Genomic DNA, 19,374 nt, shown 5'->3' with positions numbered 1-19,374 from the left:
ACCACACAGCACCGCGGAGGCTGGGAGGGGTCGGGAGCGGCGGCGGGGGGAGAGCCACCGGGGAAGGGGGGCAGGCTGGAGGCTGAGGGCCTCAGGGATTCCGCCCACGGCTGTTGGGTCCTTGCCGCCACCGGGTCCCGCAGGAGCAGCGGGGCGGGTGGGGATCGCGAAAATAAAAGCCACCAAATGTTGTAAACGCGGTGTTGTTTTCAGTGCCTCTCCTCAGCAAAGACTGCGTGCAAGTCTGGTTTTGGTTAGTTCCGCCCTTCCGTGAGCTTGCCCTTATCACATTATGATGTATATGTACCGCTCTTTTGCCCATAATCAGCAAGATTATAGAATCACAGAACCACAGAATGGCTCGGGTTGGAAGGGACCTTAAAGACCATCTGGTTCCAACCCCCTGCCATGGGCAGAGACAGCTCCCACCAGATCAGGCTGCCCAAAGCCCCATCCAGCCTGGCCTTGAACACCTCCAGGGATGGGGCATCCACAGCTTCTGTGGGCAGCCTGTGCCAGGGCCTCACCACCCTCTGAGTGAAGAATTTCCTCCTCATATCTAATCTAAATCTCCTCTCTTTTAGTTTACAGCCATTCCCCCTTATCCTACCACTACACTCTGTGACAGAGTCCCTCCCCAGCTCTCCTGTAGGCCCCCTTTAGGTCCTGGAAGGAAGATAAGTAACAACGGGGGGGGGGGGGGGGGGGGGGGGGGGGGGGAGCAAGGAGTCTACTGAATAAACTTCCAGTACTTTTTTCTTCACCAGCAGCCAAAGTCCCAACACCTTTTCAAGATAAGGAGAGCATAACATATGTATATCAACATCACCATCCACTATACCAAGTAAACCACCCAAGCCTGAATGTCCACCGCTCATACCTTTGTGGTGGTTTTACCTTGCTGGGCAGCCGAGCTCCACCAAAGCCGCTCTCTCACTCAAAGGGAAAGAGGGAGAAAATGCAATGAAAACGGCTCAAGGATTGAGATAAGGACACGGAGATCATACAACAATTACTGTCATGGGCAAAACAGGCTCAGAATAGGGAGATTAATATAATTTATTGCCTATCACTAGCAGACTAGTGCAGTGAGAAACTAAAAGCAAGCTACAAACACCTTCCCCCCATTCACCCTCTTCTACCTCCTCCCACCAAGCAGTGTAGGGGAACGGGGAATGGGGGCTGCAGTCAGTCCCTGATGCTTTGTCTTTGCTGCTCCTTCAGGGTCACTCTCTGCTCCTGCTCCACGTGGGGTCCCTCCCACAGGATGCCATCCTTCCCGAACTGGTCCTGCGTGGGCTGCCCACAAGGCAACAACTGCTCCTACATTGGTCTGTACCATGGGGCACATCTGTCAGGAGCCAACTGCTCCAACATAGGTTCCCCACGGGCGGCAGCTCCCCCCAGATCCCCTGCTCCTGCGTGGGCTCCTCTCCACGGGCTGCAGCTCCGGCCCAGGGCCTGCTCCTCCAGGGGTCTCCATGGGCCACAGCCTCCTCCAGGCCACATCCACCTGCTCCACCGGGGGCTCCTCCACGGGCTGCAGCGTGGAGATCTGCTCCGTGTGGGACCCGTGGGCTGCAGGGGGATAGCCTGCTCCACCAGGGGCCTCTCCACAGGCCGCAGGGAACTTCTGCTCCATGCCTGGAGTACCTCCTGACCTCCTTCTGAACTGACCTTGGGGGCTGCAGGGCTGGTTCTCACTCCTCGCTCTCCCAGCTGCTGTTGCACAGCAGATATTTGTTTCCCTTTCTTAAATCTGCTCTCCCAGAGGTGCAAACAGTATGACTTACTGGCTCAGCTCTGGGCAGCAACAGGTCCCTTTGGAGCTGTGTGGAACTGGCCTTTATCTGACATGGGGCAGCTGCTGGGATCTGCTCACAGAGGCCACCCCTGCAGCCTGCTGCTACCAAAACCTTTCCACACAAACCCAATACAATCTTTACAGGGTCAGCAGCTCACTCAGGATAAGGCAGTAGAGATAGATGGATTTTTCAACTTGCTTCTCATTATTTCCTTGTTTTCTCATTATTTCCAAGCTTACGTAGCCCCCTGGTGGCTGATTTTGTGAATGGTGTTTTGAGGAACCTCTTGTGCAGTGAACAGAGAACCTCGGACCCAACGTGGTGAACCCAGATGCCAGGATGCCCAGTGCAGGGGCTTCCAAGTCCTTGTGTGAATCTAGTCCATACTACCTAGGCTAGATGGCTAACAGTCTGGATTATCAATAACAACATTTATCTGAAAAGCACACAAATGGAGCTGTTGAACATGGATGTTTCAGCCAGACCTCTTAAAATTCTGGTTTATATCAACACGTACAAATTAATGACTAATAAACAAATGCATCTTTGTGCTTGTGCACAGCACCCCAAAACTCTTTCATTAATATGTCCTAACTTACTGTAAACAGGCCTTGATGGGTCCTAGATACAGCATCTCCTAACAAAATTAAGGAAAGCATAAGCTTCAGCCCTAATATTAAGATTAAATATATCAGCTTACACAGGGGTCCCGAGTCACCTGCATCCCCAAGCACTTGCTTTCTACCAACCTCTAGGTTTGCTGTCTCCCCAATCTGTCCGTAAGAACATTCATAAATCAACCGTGAGTTTCCTGTTACACCTGGAAAGTAGCACTGGTAAATAAAGGCAGGTGAACAGACCCAACTGAAGTCAAGCAGGCCATATCATTGCAAGGAAATGGGAAGGGCCTGAGTAAAGGTTGGAGGTTTAGCTGCAAGATTGGAGTTATTCATTTTTGTTGTTTCTAGGACAGAGCATGCCTGTCTGTGTAATTCTCTCTTGCTTTTCCCTTTGAGGACAGCTACTGCACCAGAAACTCCCAAGGCAAGTGGAGTGACTGTAACACTATTGGCTGGAGAGAAGAAGGGCTTCAGGATTAAAAACCTGAGGCCTAGAAACCTGGGTAGGTATCCAAGAGACAGGCTAGGCACTGGGACCATGAATCTTGTTGAGAGTCAATCTGTCAGGTGAGGCTCCAGCTTGAGAATTAATGCTTTGGGAAGGCTGGAGACCTCAAAGTCCCCGCTCCCTGCTCTCAGTGGGGACACGAGCTGCTCTCAGTGGGGTCATGAGCTCCATCTGCTCTCTGATCTGGCGAGGTTCCAGCCCAGGAACCCCTGACCAGCCCAGGTTGCCTCCACTGATATTCAACTTTCCTTCGGGGTAGTTCAGGCAACAGCAAGGAGAGAAGAGTTTCTCTAAAACAAACCATTGGCCACCTTGGTAAGAAAAACAAAGCACTTCATCTAGAAACACATTCTTGGAGCAGCACATGCCTGCCAATGTCCTAATGTCCTTTAGAAACAGGCCTTAATCACAGGGTTTCTGTCCTCCTTGACCTTGGTGAGAGTCAGAATCTGATGTTTGAGGTGGGTATTTTGTTAGGTAGAGCATCTTCCACAAGTCTATTTCCCCACTCCCCTGGAAATGCCGTTCTAATGTGAGAGACATGATGGCAGATATTCTCCACGTTCCCATGTGCCAGAAGAGACGAACAAAGAGCAGGGGGAGCCTGACATCAATTTCTGCACAACAAATGTATGTTGCCCTGTGGAATGAGTTTAACAAAACAGTGCCTGCTCTCTTCAGTAGAGAAAGCCAGCACACAGGATTGGCAAGATCACTATCTGGACACACAGGCACACCCTGCCAGTGTTAGACCCAGGAGTGACACAAACTCTGCACTGCTCTTGCTAGGCTTTGATCAGCACTTTGTTTCTGCTGTCCAACACACCTCTCTGGGATCCTTATCATGCTCTTAGCTCAGCAGCTAAATCATAGGACAGAAGTTTTACAAGAGATTTAAGTGTTTGCTTAGTTTTGAAATCAACCCTGATGCTACTGATGTGACGTGTAATTATATCGAGGATTAATTTAAATCCACTGACTCCAGTGAAGGTGTTGCTTGTAGATGGAAATTTCCAGGGCTCACAAATGGGCCTTTTTCTGCTAACATGAATAAAGGAGTTGCAACTTTCTTACAGAAGGAATACGCCAACTGTCTTTTGTATTTTAAATTAAAGCCTAGGAAAAAACTCCCCACATTCAGCTGATAAACACAGGCACTGAGTTTTTTGGCATTTATCTTGCCTATGTAGAACCACAATAAAAAAAAAAAATCTGTTAAAATTAAGGGTATTAAATTTTGAGATACATTAATTTCTCCTACCAGTGTCAGAAAGAATCTTCATTTTAAAGCATTTTAAGTGAGCTGACCATGTCTTTTCCCACATACTGTTCCACATGGCAGGCATCTTCATTACCTGCAGCTATGTTTAGTTTTAACATTATTATTTGAAGGGGTACATGGACCAGAGGTACAGAACCACTTGCATAAATGGGAGTCTAGGATCAAATTCATTTGGCTTCTGTATAAATATATATCATCTGAAACCTAAAACTATGTTTTCAGGAATTAATTACTATGAAGAAGAAAATGTAAAAAGAAAAAAAAGTCAAACCAAAATAAGCCTTAAACCATCCAAAGCTTTAGTTTAACCACATAATGAATATATGCTTCTCAGGACAGGCACTGGAGAGGGTGCCTGTGCTTATGGCACCTGCTCCCACATGCTTGCAGTGATGCATGTGAAGGGCTGCCTTTGTAAAACATTTCCTGGTTATAATGCCTCCTAGTATTTACAAGGTCGCAACTACAACAATTTCAGCTGTACATAGAGAAGTGCACTGTTTTTTTATTTTTCTCCCCTACCTATAAATTTTTAGATGCCTGATTCATTATCAGCTTCCCCTCTGTTGTTTTATAATAAGTGTGTATAGACCAATAGCACTAGAGTGGCCTGTCCGTCTCGGCCAAGGCTTTCAGACTGGAGATGCTTGTTTCTGGGTCCAAAATCCTTGTGGACGTCTAAAATCTACCAATAAATAACCCCGGGTTAATCCAGAAGTAATGACTTGAATCATGTCTGAAGCTTTTACGAAGATTTCAGATTCATACCTGAAAACCCTGGTAGCAGCATCTCTGCCATACTTTTTGGTCTTATTTGTCCTCCTGATGTTGGTGATAAGAAAAAGAGAGAGGCTGGCAGAATTTGCTGCAAATTCCTGGTCTATGTGTGGCCGTGCCAACAGAGGCACAAGAGACGTGGTGTTGTGGCTGCACTCCACGTTTCATCGTGGGATTTGGCAACTCCTTCCTTGTTATTGCCTTTCAGAGCTGTCCGTCAGTCTCAGTGACTGGCGGGTAAGACAGACAACTCCACTCCCTGGACTGCTGGAAGGACTTCAGAGCTTCAGCTTGCATTTTCTCTGCTCCATGCACTTGCTAGGAGAAAAACTTCTTTCCAGCATGCCTGATAGGTAAGGAAAAATCATACCAATCTTCTCTAATATGAAGGGCTTTGGGGACAGGACATATATGTCTGGGAGATGTGTAAAAGAGAGCTGCATGAAATGCAACACTGCAGCAATACTGCTTCCTGTTTCTGTTCTGTTCTTGTACCTTTCTAAAAAGTTGGTGAGGACTAAAACAACAAGTGAATCATAAACTCTTTAAGCTAAAGTAAAGTGACATTTTGCTTGAATAGAGAGGATAATATAGAATCAGGTCTCCAAATCTGCTGAGGACCTTGACAGCATTTGCCAAGCAACTGCTCACTGACTGCTATTGGCAAGGCATTTTCTTTTCCAACTACAAAACCTGTCTATTTATCCTTTTGTATTTCAAACGTCAAGTTTAAACAAGAAAAATGTCACTGGGCTCAAGCAAAAGACATGCACACTGGCATAAGAAGAAAATTGAAAGAATTGCTTACATCTTCAATTAAACCTATGAGATGATGAATGTATTTCACAACATTTGAACCATTTTTTTTAAGGGATTGAGAAATGTAAATGGTTGCTCATCAAGCTTTCCAAATGCTTTACGTTTCTATGCTAAGTTTAAAGGATTTTTTTAAAATTGGATTCTGTTCAAAGGTTCTCTGAAGATAAATTTACTTTAAAGAAGATGATCAGCAAAACCTTTGCAGGGCTCTATGTGACCCATTTGCAATACATGTTTTTCTTGCTTTGACATCGTTGACTTGCTCACACGACTCTCCACTGACCCTTTAATTCTCTCCATCTCTTGAGTCATTTCTGATTTATAGCAATAAAAGATTGCTTCCTGGGGAATGATTTGTACAGAATGAAAGTGTCATACAAGAAAATGACTTGGAAAAACTAGCACATCACCTGAATGTTTCACATGAAAGCTACAATGAAATGTTGATACCATCTTCTTTTGCGCCAGATGTACTGCTGTTGCATTGGAGTTACTATTGCAGAAAAATCTCCCCCAAGAGCTTTTCCAGCTCTTACAACTGCAGGCTAAGTGTTCTTGTTATTGGAGTGGTGTTTTTCACACATAGGTGCCTGTGAGCTAGACTCCCAAATGGACAAACCCCAATTGGCCAGATATTTTGCACAGATATACTCTATGTGAATGTACAAATCTAACAGCTGAGAGGTTTCACCATAAAGAGGGCACTGAATTAGTGACCAAAAAAAAAATTATCTGTTTTTGAGTCATTCTTGCAACATATTGAAAAATCACAGTGGAAATATGCAGTACGCTTTTTCAGAAAAGCTTTACTTAAATGCTTTGTGTCATGGATTTGCATAAAGGTGTTGGGCTTCTCTTTGAAGCTGTCTGACCTCACACATGTAAGCTAAGTTTCTGGACCTTTCTTAAAGAAATACGCTCCAGAAAGAACTTTTACAAGATGACTATGTAAGTTGCTAAACAAGTTCTTTGCTTTGGCAGTTCTTTGCTTTCTTTATTCAATGTGTCGAAGTGTTCTGCTCTGTTTGGAAATTAAAGGGACAAGGAAACGGAGAGGAAGAGTCCATGTTGATATTGGGGTAGCACCCAGAAGAGAAACAGGAGAGAAAAGACATTTTATTTTATTAGATTAAACGTGGTATTCTGTAAGCTTTCTAGAGGAGGACAAATCAACAGAGCCTTACAGTCCTTTACAAACACAGCGCAAATGTGCCAAGAACAGACCAAGAATAAGCAGAAGGTATTGAAGGGATGACAGACTTCCTGTATAGAAAAGAGATGCATACATACTAAAACATATGTGTATAAAATACTACACGTATAGTACAAAATTCTAAACAAAAAAATATTGATATCCACCCCCCCCCTTAATGTTTCACATACCTTGGACGTTCAACAGGCAGCAGGTTCCTATCCACCGCTGGTAGCTACTTCCAAGGTAAAAACCATATCAAACATTATATAGCAGTACTTAAGCAGACGGGATAAGCTGATGCAAAGGATCATAGGATAGCCAAGGAATAGCCAGCAGGAGGGTCTAGATCCCAGGAGAAAAGTGATCCAGTAAAATTAGGTCAGTCCAAGGGAATGCAGGTGGTGTTTGGAGTTTGAAAAACATCTCTGGTACTGTTCCATGAACTTGTTGATCCTGTTCTTGGGACATCAGCTGAGCTGGTGAGATGAGCACTTTTCTGCTTAAAGTTGGTTTGTAAGCTCTTTTGAGAAGGAATTGATTGCTCTTCTTATGACTCTGGAAAGAAGGTGGAGATTCTACTGAAATTAAATGAAAATGCTGCTGGTGATGGCTTCTGTGATATGCCATGTAGCTGACTCCCTGTGAAGCTGAGCAGTTGCCTTGTACAGGCTGCACAGCAAGTATTGATAATGTGACGCCACAAGACACACTTCTGCTGTAAGGGCAGAGCATGAGGCTTGGGCAAGGGCTAAATTTATCTGCTTCGTGTCAGCCTCCTTCTGCTGCACTGTAAGATCTACACAAAAATCCTCCTTCATAAACACATTTAGCTACAAACATATCCTTTGGCTCCCATATACCAGAATTGTTAATCCTTTTCCTTCTTTCAGTTATTGACACCTATTCAACCCCAGCTCAAAATTCAAGCGATCTTATACATTTTCCACCCATGATCTCAAAGCAATGCAGAGCCCAAATGACAGCAGATAGTCAGTGCCTCCAGTGCAGCGGAGGTACATGGTGGCTCAGATCCCGATTGCAGGCAGACCCAGGTGTGGCCGCTGCAGTACTTGTGGCTGTCTGCCCTGCTGTGGGAGGTTGTTTTCCCCACACTAAACAATACTGAATATAACATGAATATAACACATGTACTTTATGCTCCTCAGCTGCTGCAGCTTATCCTCTGGTGCATTAATGTGAACTGACAGCTTTGGGCTCTTAACCTTGGGATATGAATTCCTTTGGGCAACTAGCTCTCAAGGAGTTTAGCACAGACTGCTTATTCTCTTCAGGATTTTAATCTTAGGCTGTATGAGCTCCATCCCACAGCTACTTGGACAACCCTGGAGAAAAAGGATATTATCAATTGCTTGATAATTGATTTTAAAAAAAGGTTCCAGTTCTCCAGGCACAGTTTGCTACTTTCTCTTTCCATCAGCATGGAGCTTAGTCCGGTCATTTCTTACCCAGCCACAAAGTACAGCCCAGGACAGGAGAAGACACATAACATCTTGCTGTATTTCTTCTTGACTGATCTCCCACCACTTGATTATTGCCCTCATTTCTGCTATGACTTCTCTCCCCTCCCTGCCAAGAGCAGGGTGTGCCTGTCTGGCTCACATTTTGCTCTGCCGTGCTTTCAAGCTGCCTCACGTCTAGGCTGGCACATCAGAAAACTGTGACTCTACTGCTACATTTGTTTGCTCTTTCTGCTAGGGAGCATGGAATCTGCCACTGGCTGGAGGATGCAGCAAGGAACTCCATCCTGGCCAGAACAGGAGGAGAGGACACAACAGATATCAGTATGGAAGTTAAGCAGGGCTCCAGGGTGCCTTGGGCTAGTCTAGAAGAACCAGTTATTAAAAACAAGACAAGTTGCTCAAATGGCTATTTGAAAGAAAAGCCCACATTGACAAACTTCTGCACTTTTTTTTCTTAAGAGCATTTGCTTTGGAGGAGAAATTTAAAATTATTGGGAACTTTTCTAGGCTTTGATGCATGTGCTGGTTTGCAATCAGTTAATTCAACTGACAGTCATTGTAAGTTTAATCCACTTCTCTTTCTTCTCCACTCTATTCTTGGTGGAGAAGATCTGTGATCTTTTCTGTTAGTGTGGACATAATGCTCTGGAACTGGAGCTACCTTTGGGCAGTTCATCAGAATAACATGCCTTCCCAAAACTTATTGATAGATGGATGGATAGACTTCTATAAACTCTACACTACTATGAAGGACAAAAGTCCATTAAAATGAGGAAAGGATAAGTCTGGGTAGGTTTGTATGAGCATCTGAGGTCAGTGAAAGAGAGGATTTTATGATATGCAGACCTTGTGTTTAGAGTCTTAGTCAGCCTTCATCACTGTAGCTTTATGCTAGGATAACCCTGCATTTGGGCAAAGGAAAGCATCTCTAGCATAGCGTCTTGAAGGAAAAAAGATAGGAAAAGTGTATGTAAGACTACTAGAAAAGCATCACAGAGCGAATGCTTTTGTGGGGTAACTGCCTGGGGTGACTTGGGAAATTAAACTGATTTTCAAATTTTAAAGAATATGTACAGCATTGAAGAAGCTTTCAGGGTGGAGTGTAGCTGCACTACCTAAGCGTTCCCTAGGCTTCCAACCTTAGAGGCTGTCGCACTTGAGGAACCTGGTGTGCTGACTCTAAGGAACAGTATGGAGTGAAGATACCACGGCTAGGTTCTGTGGCAAGATGGGGACTTGATCTTGTACACACCGAGACCGATAGTCTGGATATTTGCCACCCTGAGCCAACGACCTGTCATGTTTTTAACAAAATGCTGTATTCTAGTGAACTTTTGCTCATTATAATATCATTATAATACCAAAACACACCTCCGTCCCAAAAGCTACCCACCTCCAAGGTGCAACCACCCCTCACTGAGCATTCGCTCTGAATTTCTTGGAGCCTATGCCTTTAAACGAAAGTGACAAAACTTTTTACCAATCATAACCAAGGTATGCTTGACTAGAGTCACTCAAGCTCCACCTAAAAGATAGAAAATAATATAAATTGGCTTAAGAGAGATGGGATGTAAGGGAAGACACCATTTTGACTTCTGGGATCAGCTGATGGGCTGAGCCTCTCTTCCCACAACCCACCCACACCCACACCCACCCCCCCCTGCCCCCCACCCCCACTGGGACACCTTTGGGTAAGATTTGAACACTTGGTTATACCGAGTGCCTCCCCGGGAAACTTAGAAATCTCTGTAGAGTCTTTGTACCTTTTTAACGTGTTAAGAGCCAGACTGTGTACCTGTGTATTTTATGCATGCTAGCTTGCTTTTGCAGATAGTGAATTTATCACCGGCAATCCAAAGAACCTGTGTACAAGTTGCTGTAATAAATTGCACTTAATTACATTGTTCCTAGCCGTGATAGTTCTCATTGAACGTGACTAGAGTGAGGGCGTGCTACATTACTGGTGAATCCATGACCGTGATAGTTCCATATCTTGAATGTGACCGGACCCATAATAGTTAATTGGCTACACCCCTTAACGCGACAGTTTTGCCTTCTGTTTTGTTGAGTAGTGCTACTGTGTGCTGGTAACAGTCTCCTGTTTGCCTCTGGTTTGTACATCTTCATTTTTATTTCACTGCATGGAAAAAATGGTTTGTTAACAAAAACTTCATTAAAATGTATTCTAAAATAACATTAGGGAAGACTGTTTTTTTTACAGATTAGCTGCATCCTTTAGATATTGATATTGACCATAAGCACCACGGTTTTTATAGCAGACTGATAGCAAGGTGTGGGGAGAGGAGAAAACTTTCCTGCTGACATGCTAACCATGTTCAGAACACGGTTAGAGTGACAGAAGACTCTGAAAGTGACTTTCAGAAAGAATAGTATGTGTCTTTTTTAACATGTGCATTTCTCTGGATTTCTTGGCAGGAAGGCCTTAAATCATGAACTTTCTAAACTTTTCAATGAGATGTGGGATATGGATGTTAACCGCTTTATGCCTGGGAAAGACTATACAATTGAAATGCAGGTAACTAATTGCTAAGTAACATGAGAATTAAGGGCAGGATGGTATTGTAGGAAAAAGTGTCTGTGAAACTACCTTCTGCTAAAAGAGTTCCCTATGCTTCATCATTTCCATTAATGGCATAGGCAAGACTTTCTAATGATGAAGAAGCACTTAGGTGAGGGAATAGTACAGAGAACATGTTAATGGGCCATGCTACCTGGAAACTGGTTACAAGTGGCATCTCTCAAGTGTCTGTCCTGGGGCCTGTAAAATTTAATATCTTCATCTGTGACCTGGAGGAGGAGATGGAGTACAACCTTTCTGTTTTTTCAGATGAAAGCAAACAGTGGTGATGCAGGTGGTATGCTCAAGGTCAGGGCTGCCCTTCAGTTGGACCTAGGCAGGCTGGAGGAACAGGCTGAAGGAGCGTCATGAAATTTGACAAGAAAAAATACAAATGGAACAGGATGCCCAGAGAAGTAGTGAAATCTCCATCTCTGGAGGTTTTCAAGACCCAACAAGATGACAGCCAGAACAACGTGGTCTGAATTCAGTGTTGATCATACTTTGAGCAGGATTAGAGATGTTCTGAGGTCTGGATGTTTCTGAGAGTGTATGGTTGTGCATATGTGTGTGCATGACTGCTTGCATGTACAGTTTGGGTGGCTTCCCATAAGGGAGAAGTGGAGGCAGGTCCCAAGTCATTCTTGTTGGAATAAAGGAGTAAACTGAGGAATTCCTGGGTCTCAGCTGGAGAATATGGAGTAGCAGAGCAGTGTGGGTGAGGAGGGTTTCAGGGTTGTTGCTGCCACTCCTACGGAACTGTGAGGGAGGAGTGAGTATCATATTTGATGGGCAGCTATTTCACTCCTTGCCAGCTCAGTGTGGTACAAGCATGGCCATGTATTTTGGCCACAGATTGCATCAGGTCACTGAGTATTTGGTAACCAATTTTGTACTCAAAGTGCTCACACTCTTTACTGAAATGTTATATAGATATATATACAGATATAGTTTTCTGTTGATAATAAACTTGAAAGAAATGTACCTACCTCTAGCCCTAATGTGTGAGGGGAAAACTTCTCCCACATATCTTCCTTGTTTCTCAGAACAAGGCTCTAGGTCCCCCTTGCTCATGTTAATTAACAGCTGCCCGTCTTTTCTCCTCTTTCATTGAGAATGCCCTTTATGAATCAGAGGCCTGAAAATCATCACAAAAGCCACCTTTCTGTTTTGGATGTGCTTCCTGGCATATTGATTCAAATGCCCTTAAATATGGCTAGCTAGAAGTCTTTGAAAACTCCAGAGCACAACCATGCACCAATCCAAAGCTGCCAGAGCTGCACAGAACTGCTTGCGGAGCAGGCTTGGGACTTAGGTGACAAACTACATCTCTGCTGCACTGCATGGACTCATAAACTGTATGCAGTGGGTACTGAGAAGAGACAGAATGTGTCCAGATCTCCTTTTTCTTTGTTTGTGGTGGGAGTCAGCCTTGGCTCTACGTTACTCCTCTATCATTTGTGGTGTATATAATTTAGTAGCAGAGCTGGCTACTGTTCACAACTGAGCTATCATGTGGGTCATTACAATCATCTGAGAACAAGCGTCAACAGAGAAATTTCAGATTTCAAGGGTGTCTTTTCTCTTTACACTGACATTTCTTCAATATCTTCTCTTGTTTTTAGGATGACCATTCCTAAGAAAGTGTCCTGATAGGATTATGCTTTTTGTTCTGATTATTATAAGGGCAGCCACTGTCACCTCTAAGAACATCTTGCTTCTATTGTTATTTTACTCTGGTGTTTCTCCTAGAGAAAAGCAGGTGCCCTATAGCAAGGAGACAGTGCTGTCCAGGACAGTGCAGCCAGACATCTGTTTCACAATGTAAATGAAGATCGCCTGAAGAGCATTAAAACGTTCTCAAGTGAGACCCATTCTTTTGTTAATGGTGGAATTGACATGAATAATCCATGCTGGTTTTATGTGTTTACAAGAAATACAGAATTGTATATAATTTGGATGGTCAGATGAGAAGGAGGCGAGGTACATCAGGCTACATGTCATTTGCAAGTAGTTTACCCAATGTTTACATGGAGGTTACCTGTATCCTCAGCATCAGGAAGAACACCTTTTGTGTCATAGCAAGATCTGAATTCTTCTGAGGTTCTTCAACTACAAAGTGAAATGGATGAGACTCTCTTCATTATTCCATGTATTGAAAAAATACATTATTCCATGTATTGAAAAAATGCCAAAGTCATCTTTTCTCCTTTGGTCACAGCTCCTAGCCCTTTCAGGCAGCCCTAGGTCCACAGCTACACCTTGCACTTCTGTTAGGGTTATACTTCAGGTATATCTATCAACAGATATTTCCTCCCCTGATTTTTCTTTTCCCTGGGTGAAGCTGCACTATGTTGCTAAGTGGATCAAACTGCTGGTCTAATGGGAAGCACCATTCTTCCCTGTTCCCCCACGCTTCTCTGAGCCACACAATCCTGCCCTGTGGTACAGCTCTGGTACTCACTGAATCCAACCTTGAGTCACTTAAGTTCACTAATCTGGCAGGGAAATACTTAGTTTTGACCTCAGGCATTTTTCTGTCAGCTTAGTGTGATGTGTCATCCCTCAGAATCTACTGAGGGTAGAGCAGGAGCAGCTGAAGTGATAGGAGGCAGCAGGTGGCAAAGGGGGATACAAAGAAAATGAACTCATCTACTCAGAGGCCATAAGCTCAATCATGCTTCACATGCCTTGCTTCACAGCCTCATGCTGTGATATTCCTCTGCTGAAGTAATTCCTACAAAACCTCCTGCCAACATAGCTCAAGTTCATAAACATAGGTCTGTAATTTAGGTGCTCAGATATTATTTTTTTTTTGGTAGAAGGTCATTATTGCATCCGCCACTTTGTTCCATAAGGGAACTCAGTAGTGAGCAGTTTATCTTAGAAGTGCAGCAGTGATCTGGCTTTGAGCCACCTCTAGCCCTACACCCAGCTCTGTACCCAGGAATGAAATCTGACACATAAAGGAGCATCTTTCTAGAAAGGCTCTCAAGGCACTGACATAATATATGTCAACTTTTTATGATGGCTTTAATGACTGGATCACAGGTATGATCATGGCCTGTTCATCAGAATGAACATGCTGAAAGTTTCTCTTTTTCTGCAGCCTTTATTTCCTTATTGGACAACTATGAGACATCAACCGGAGTAGAAGAAGTAGTGACTCCAGAAGAAATAGCTGAAAACAGTGGTTTTCTTGATGCTATTTTAATGACTGGAGTAATGAAAGTGAGTAACACAGATCTTTTTTAGTCACTGAAAACACTGAATTACAAAGTAAACTTCATATGTATCTTTGTTTTTTATCTTTCAGCTAGCTCATGAATATCTGCTTAAAAAAAAACTGACAAAGCCAAACCTTGCTGATTTCAAGTATCAGCTCTATGACATCTGGTTCCAGCTCTATGCCAGGAAAGAAGGAGACAGGTATGTCTGATGAATATGGCCCCTGATCACCTTAGGCTATTCTGATTTATGCAATGGTAAACCTGAATTCCATCTGTTACACACAGAACTGGAAGATGGCCTCAGGATACAGCCCAAGTCAGGTGTTCAATGGTCCCACACAGATCATGTTTAAAGGCTTACTGATCAGATATGGACAGCGTTGACCCTTGGGGTACGCTGGCCTCCAGCTGGACCTTGTGTCCCTAGTCACAGGCATTCAACCGCAGAAGTTCATCCACTTTTCAGCCAATTACACCATTTACTTTTGTAATCTGTACTTCATCAATTTGTCTGCATTGCTGTTACAGGAGACAGTGTCAAAAGTCTTGTTAAAATCAGAAGAAGCAGATGCGATACATCTGTGGCTTTTACTAACCACTTGATCATCAAATAAACTTTGTGGCTAGATTCCACTCCAAGTTTTGTGCAAAGTAAGAAGAAAACCCAACAAACCCTAAAGTTATCCTGACAAATAAAGAAACTGTTCACAAATTAACGTAGGCAAGCTTGTACATCTTGCCTTTTGTCCCAGCAAATTTGAACTATTCAAACAAAAGACCTATATATTATTCTTTGGTTTATTACAGACCTGATTCTTGCGGTTTTGAACATGTTTTTGTTGGAGAAACAAGGCGTGGTAAACAGATCTTAGGTTTGCACAACTGGGTGCAATTTTACCTTCAGGAGAAGCATAACCAAATTGACTACAAGGGATATATCACTCGGAAGAACAAAACCAGTGTAAGAATGAGCAGGGTGGCCTAGAAAATAAGATCAATAGGTGCACAGAGAAAAGCTGTGCTAATGAATCAGAACACCGTGATGCAGAGGCAAGGCTGCATTTTTCTCTGTATCCACCGAGTCACATCCATAGTCACTGACATGTCCCCTTTCATCGTCTTCCTACTGTCATTTGTGGTTATTGCACACACAGCATGAGTCTGCAATTCTAGACCCCTTTAAGACAAAGGCTGAGAGCAGACGTTTTTATTCAAACAAAATCCCATAGCAATTCCCCTGACTTTAAGTGAAACTGGACAGAAACCTGTTAACCTGGATGTCTTCTAAGCTCCAGTGCAGTAAATTCCAAAAGGTGCCATGACAGGAATTACTGAGCCCAGGCTACAAAAGGTGTTTTGCTGAAAAGGCAAGGTTATTCTTGGGCTTGTACAGTGTGTAGATTTGGGTTTTTATTGCTGGCAGATCTGGAAGCTCACCCCTTGGCAGCTGAAGTTATTGGAAAGACTTCTTTGACTTCGGTGGCTTTTGAATCAGGTTATTTATTCCTTGCTGCTGTCCTCTTCTTGCAACTGGAAGTCTGTAAATCTCAGACCTGAAAATTATGGGGCATAATCCAAAGAGCATTGGCAGCTTGGAACCAGATTACCAAAAAGTGAAGCTTAAAAGCTATTTTGGGTTGTTGCACTTGAACTAGTGTGAAAGATAGAAAGCTTTGCCTATACCTACTCTGGGGCAGGTGAAGAAAACACAGACTGAAGCATCAGCCCGAAATGCCATGTTTCCTTGACAGCAGTGTTTGGTGGGTGATGGAGTAGTCGGCTGGGATGGCACAGTTACCTCCAGAGCTGCTAGCCGTGCTTTCTCAGTGGCTGCTGGAACATAGCTTGGCTGCTGGGGCACTGGACAAACTGGGACTTCACAAGCAGGCAGGCATGGTTGGTTATTTTATTTTTCCTGGCAGCAAAGCGCTATTTCACTATTTCTAAAGGAAGCTCTTACCAGGGTCTTAGGGATCTTTCTAATTCCCAGAAAAAGACTGTTAAAGCATGACCAGTAAGCTTTTCAGTTATGTTTTCTTACCGGTTAGAAACTCCTTCTGTGCATGCTCAGGGTGCAGTAGTCCCAGGGGGTTCTTGCCTGTGGAGCCAGACATCCATGGACGCAGGGTGCTGTGGGTGCTGGTGACCCTACACCATTCCTGGATGTGTTGGTGTGAATGGTGACCAGCTTGTGAGGAACACGAGCAGTGCCAAATGGGGCATGTGTGTAGGTATGGCACCAAATGAAGCACACATAGTTCTTCACTAAATGTACGAAGAGGATGCTACTGCTATGGGGGTCAACTGCTTTGAACCTAATTTGCCCAGGTATACATAAGCAGAAGAAATCCTAGTGCTCCCACATGCCCAGATCCTTTTGTACTGAAACTATTTCAAACAGTAGTGCTAGTGTTTGGGGAACGGCAACACCACCAATGCCTAATTGATAAAACTGATCATGTATGCTCTATAGGACAGGGAAAAAGCTGTGCTCCAGGTCTGTGATCCTGGCATGGCAAGGATATGGTGTATCACGAGTTGTTTAGGGCTTCCTAGTTGTAGCTCAGCTGTGGTTGAGGCAACTTCACTGTGGCACTGAGCTACAGAGATCCACATTAGGACTGGAAAGGAGCTCAGAAGGGCTGGCATTCAATCTGTAACATCTATTTCTCACTGACTTTCACTGTAAACTGGGTGAGTCACTTTACTCTTGGTCTCCTATAAAAAAACTCATTATAATTTATTTGATCTGATATTCAATTTAACTGAGTCTGCTCTACTTTGGTCTCTTTTTGGAGAATAGGAATATAAGAAAAAAAAAAGTTCACTGGCTTAAACTGCTATCCATCTGTTGTCTTCAGTGATGCAAGATTAGTTTAGGTGGAGAAGACAAAGCAATTCACAAGCTGTAGAACCATAAACAGGAGAATTTGTACCTAAAAATCCAGAATCTGAAATTGTAGGTATGTGGTCACAGCTGTGTTGGAGATTATCCCATTGTGTGTTTTATTTTTTTTATGCTTTCAGCCTGACAAAGATGACCAAATTTTGAGCATCCAATTCAGCTGGAAGGGCTCAGTCAAGCCAATTGGAAGCACCTTTATCGGTGTCAGCCCTGAGTTTGAATTTGCCCTTTACACTGTCATTTTTCTGCTGTCTGAAGAAAGAGTCACACATGAAACAGTGAAGATAGAAGAATACGAGCTACAGATTTTTGTTTGTCGCCATGGGCACCACATTGGACCAGCATATCCAGTGCTCTGCAGCACCAGTAGTGAAGGCTAGTAGTTACAGTGATCAGGCAGCATTTACCTTTGTTTTGTTTTGTTTTGTTTATTTGATGGAGGGGAGGGAGTAAATTGATGAGTTGTCTCATACAATTAATTTCTAATACAAGTTTTTGAGTTGCTCACTTTTGATCTGCCATAAAGTGTTTAATCAATAGTGTGCCATGCTGGAGTGTCTGACCCACCTTGAAACACGTTTCTCTTCATATTAAAGTCTGTATTAAACTTGTATTAGCCTTCCTTAACACATTATAACACTATACTTTTCACCAGATAATAGAATTTATAAAAAAGCCATATTAGAATCCATACACACATTTCTCTTATTTGTTACCTGCTGCATATTTGGAAGAACAGAAGCAATACATTTTTTATACTTTTCCTTCCAGACAGGAACTTGGATTTGGCACAAGCTGAACCACAGTACATTTTTTTTCTCATTTCCTCATTTCATTAGAGGTTAATTTCAAATGCATTTTTCCCATGCCCAGGAAGCACATTCAGCTGTGAGAATGATCATCAGATCAACAGTAAGTCTGTCACTGCTGTGGATCTGCCCATATTTTTGCCTACTTCTAAATGCCACAGTAGGCTTTATCTCACCTAAGTTTACAAGTCCCTGGTATAGGCACCTATGTTCCCATTACAGTCACTGATGTCTGCAGTCATTTTTCTGCTGGTGTAATCTGTGTTAGGGTTAGATGAATGACCCTGTGTAATACACTGACTAAATCCCCAGTGACAATAATCAGATGCCACTGGGGACACAGGTTCTCTCCCAGGATCTGATCACTGTTCCTTTTGCTGATGAGGACATCTACCCTTTTTCTTCCAAAATGCATTCAATACTCCAGTGAAAGGAATGTGATACTTTTCCTTCTCATTGCTAATGCAGAAACAGACAGATATTCTGAGAGTGTGACAAGGATTGCTTAGATATTCAAATCATACAATTACTCCTGATGTGTATTTTCTGACAATACATGATTTTGAAAGTGCATATAACTTTCATGAGTTGGAGTGTTAAAGTTAAAATGCTAACTAACCAACCCAGTGCTGGAAATATGCAAAGAAAAGAAAAGAAAAAAAAAGCCTACAGAGATACTTCATTACATAAAGTAGAGAGAGGCTGACGTACGAAGGATAGCAAGTTACTGTTCCAAGCACAAAAGGGATTAAACACAGCACATAAAGGGGTTAAACACAGCACAAAGGAAATAGACATAGGACTGCTACCATGGAATATCTTCGAACTCCCCTGTTCAGGGACTTCCATCAGCCTGATTCTGCTGGACCACCACATGCTTATTTCTGCTCTTGGTGACCCTAAGGGACACTGGAGTGCCCTGCAGTCAGTAAAGTGGCCTATGTGACAATAAATGTGCTTCACTGATATTTTATTTGGTAGCAAAACCATAAATAGAAAAAAAAAAAGGGATGATGTAATTGGATGATGCTACAACAAAAATCATACATGAAGCCAACTTACATGAAGCCAAACAAGCATCACCGGTTTCTGCAATCCTCTATTTTTTGAAGTGTAACAGCAGGTACTCAGAAGTCCCTGAAACTTGGCAAATCCATCCTAATAGGAAAAAAATGTACACTGTTGAGAGATACTATTGCAGAACAACAGATTTCAGTGATAGTTCAAGTAGTAGAAATAAAAGGCAAGAAATCAACTGTACCCATTCTCTAAGGGTATAGATTTAGTGATGTCAGAGAATGAAAGTTATTTCTCAGTTTATGCTGAAAGCATTTAGAATTGTTTTTGCATAATGACATTAGAACT

At 43.1% G+C, this 19,374-nt stretch overlaps 1 protein-coding gene across 1 annotated transcript; it reads left to right on the top strand.

Annotated features, from left to right (window-relative positions):
- The first annotated feature begins 4,885 nt into the window (after positions 1-4,885).
- On the top strand, positions 4,886-19,161 carry LOC308188081 (poly(U)-specific endoribonuclease-A-like). Its single transcript, XM_080576719.1, is given in 8 exon segments — positions 4,886-5,345; positions 10,924-11,023; positions 12,818-12,835; positions 12,839-12,929; positions 14,175-14,296; positions 14,382-14,494; positions 15,103-15,256; positions 17,323-19,161. Coding segments are annotated over 8 exon segments (1,254 nt in total). The 5' UTR covers positions 4,886-4,947; the 3' UTR covers positions 17,581-19,161.
- The last annotated feature ends 213 nt before the right edge of the window (positions 19,162-19,374 follow it).

The sequence above is a fragment of the Anser brachyrhynchus genome, assembly GCF_964034855.1.
Source record: "Anser brachyrhynchus genome assembly, chromosome: 1".
Taxonomy (NCBI): Eukaryota; Metazoa; Chordata; class Aves; order Anseriformes; family Anatidae; genus Anser; species Anser brachyrhynchus.
The sequence above is the reverse complement of the archived record's forward strand: the minus strand, read 5'-3'. Positions and strand labels throughout refer to the sequence as shown.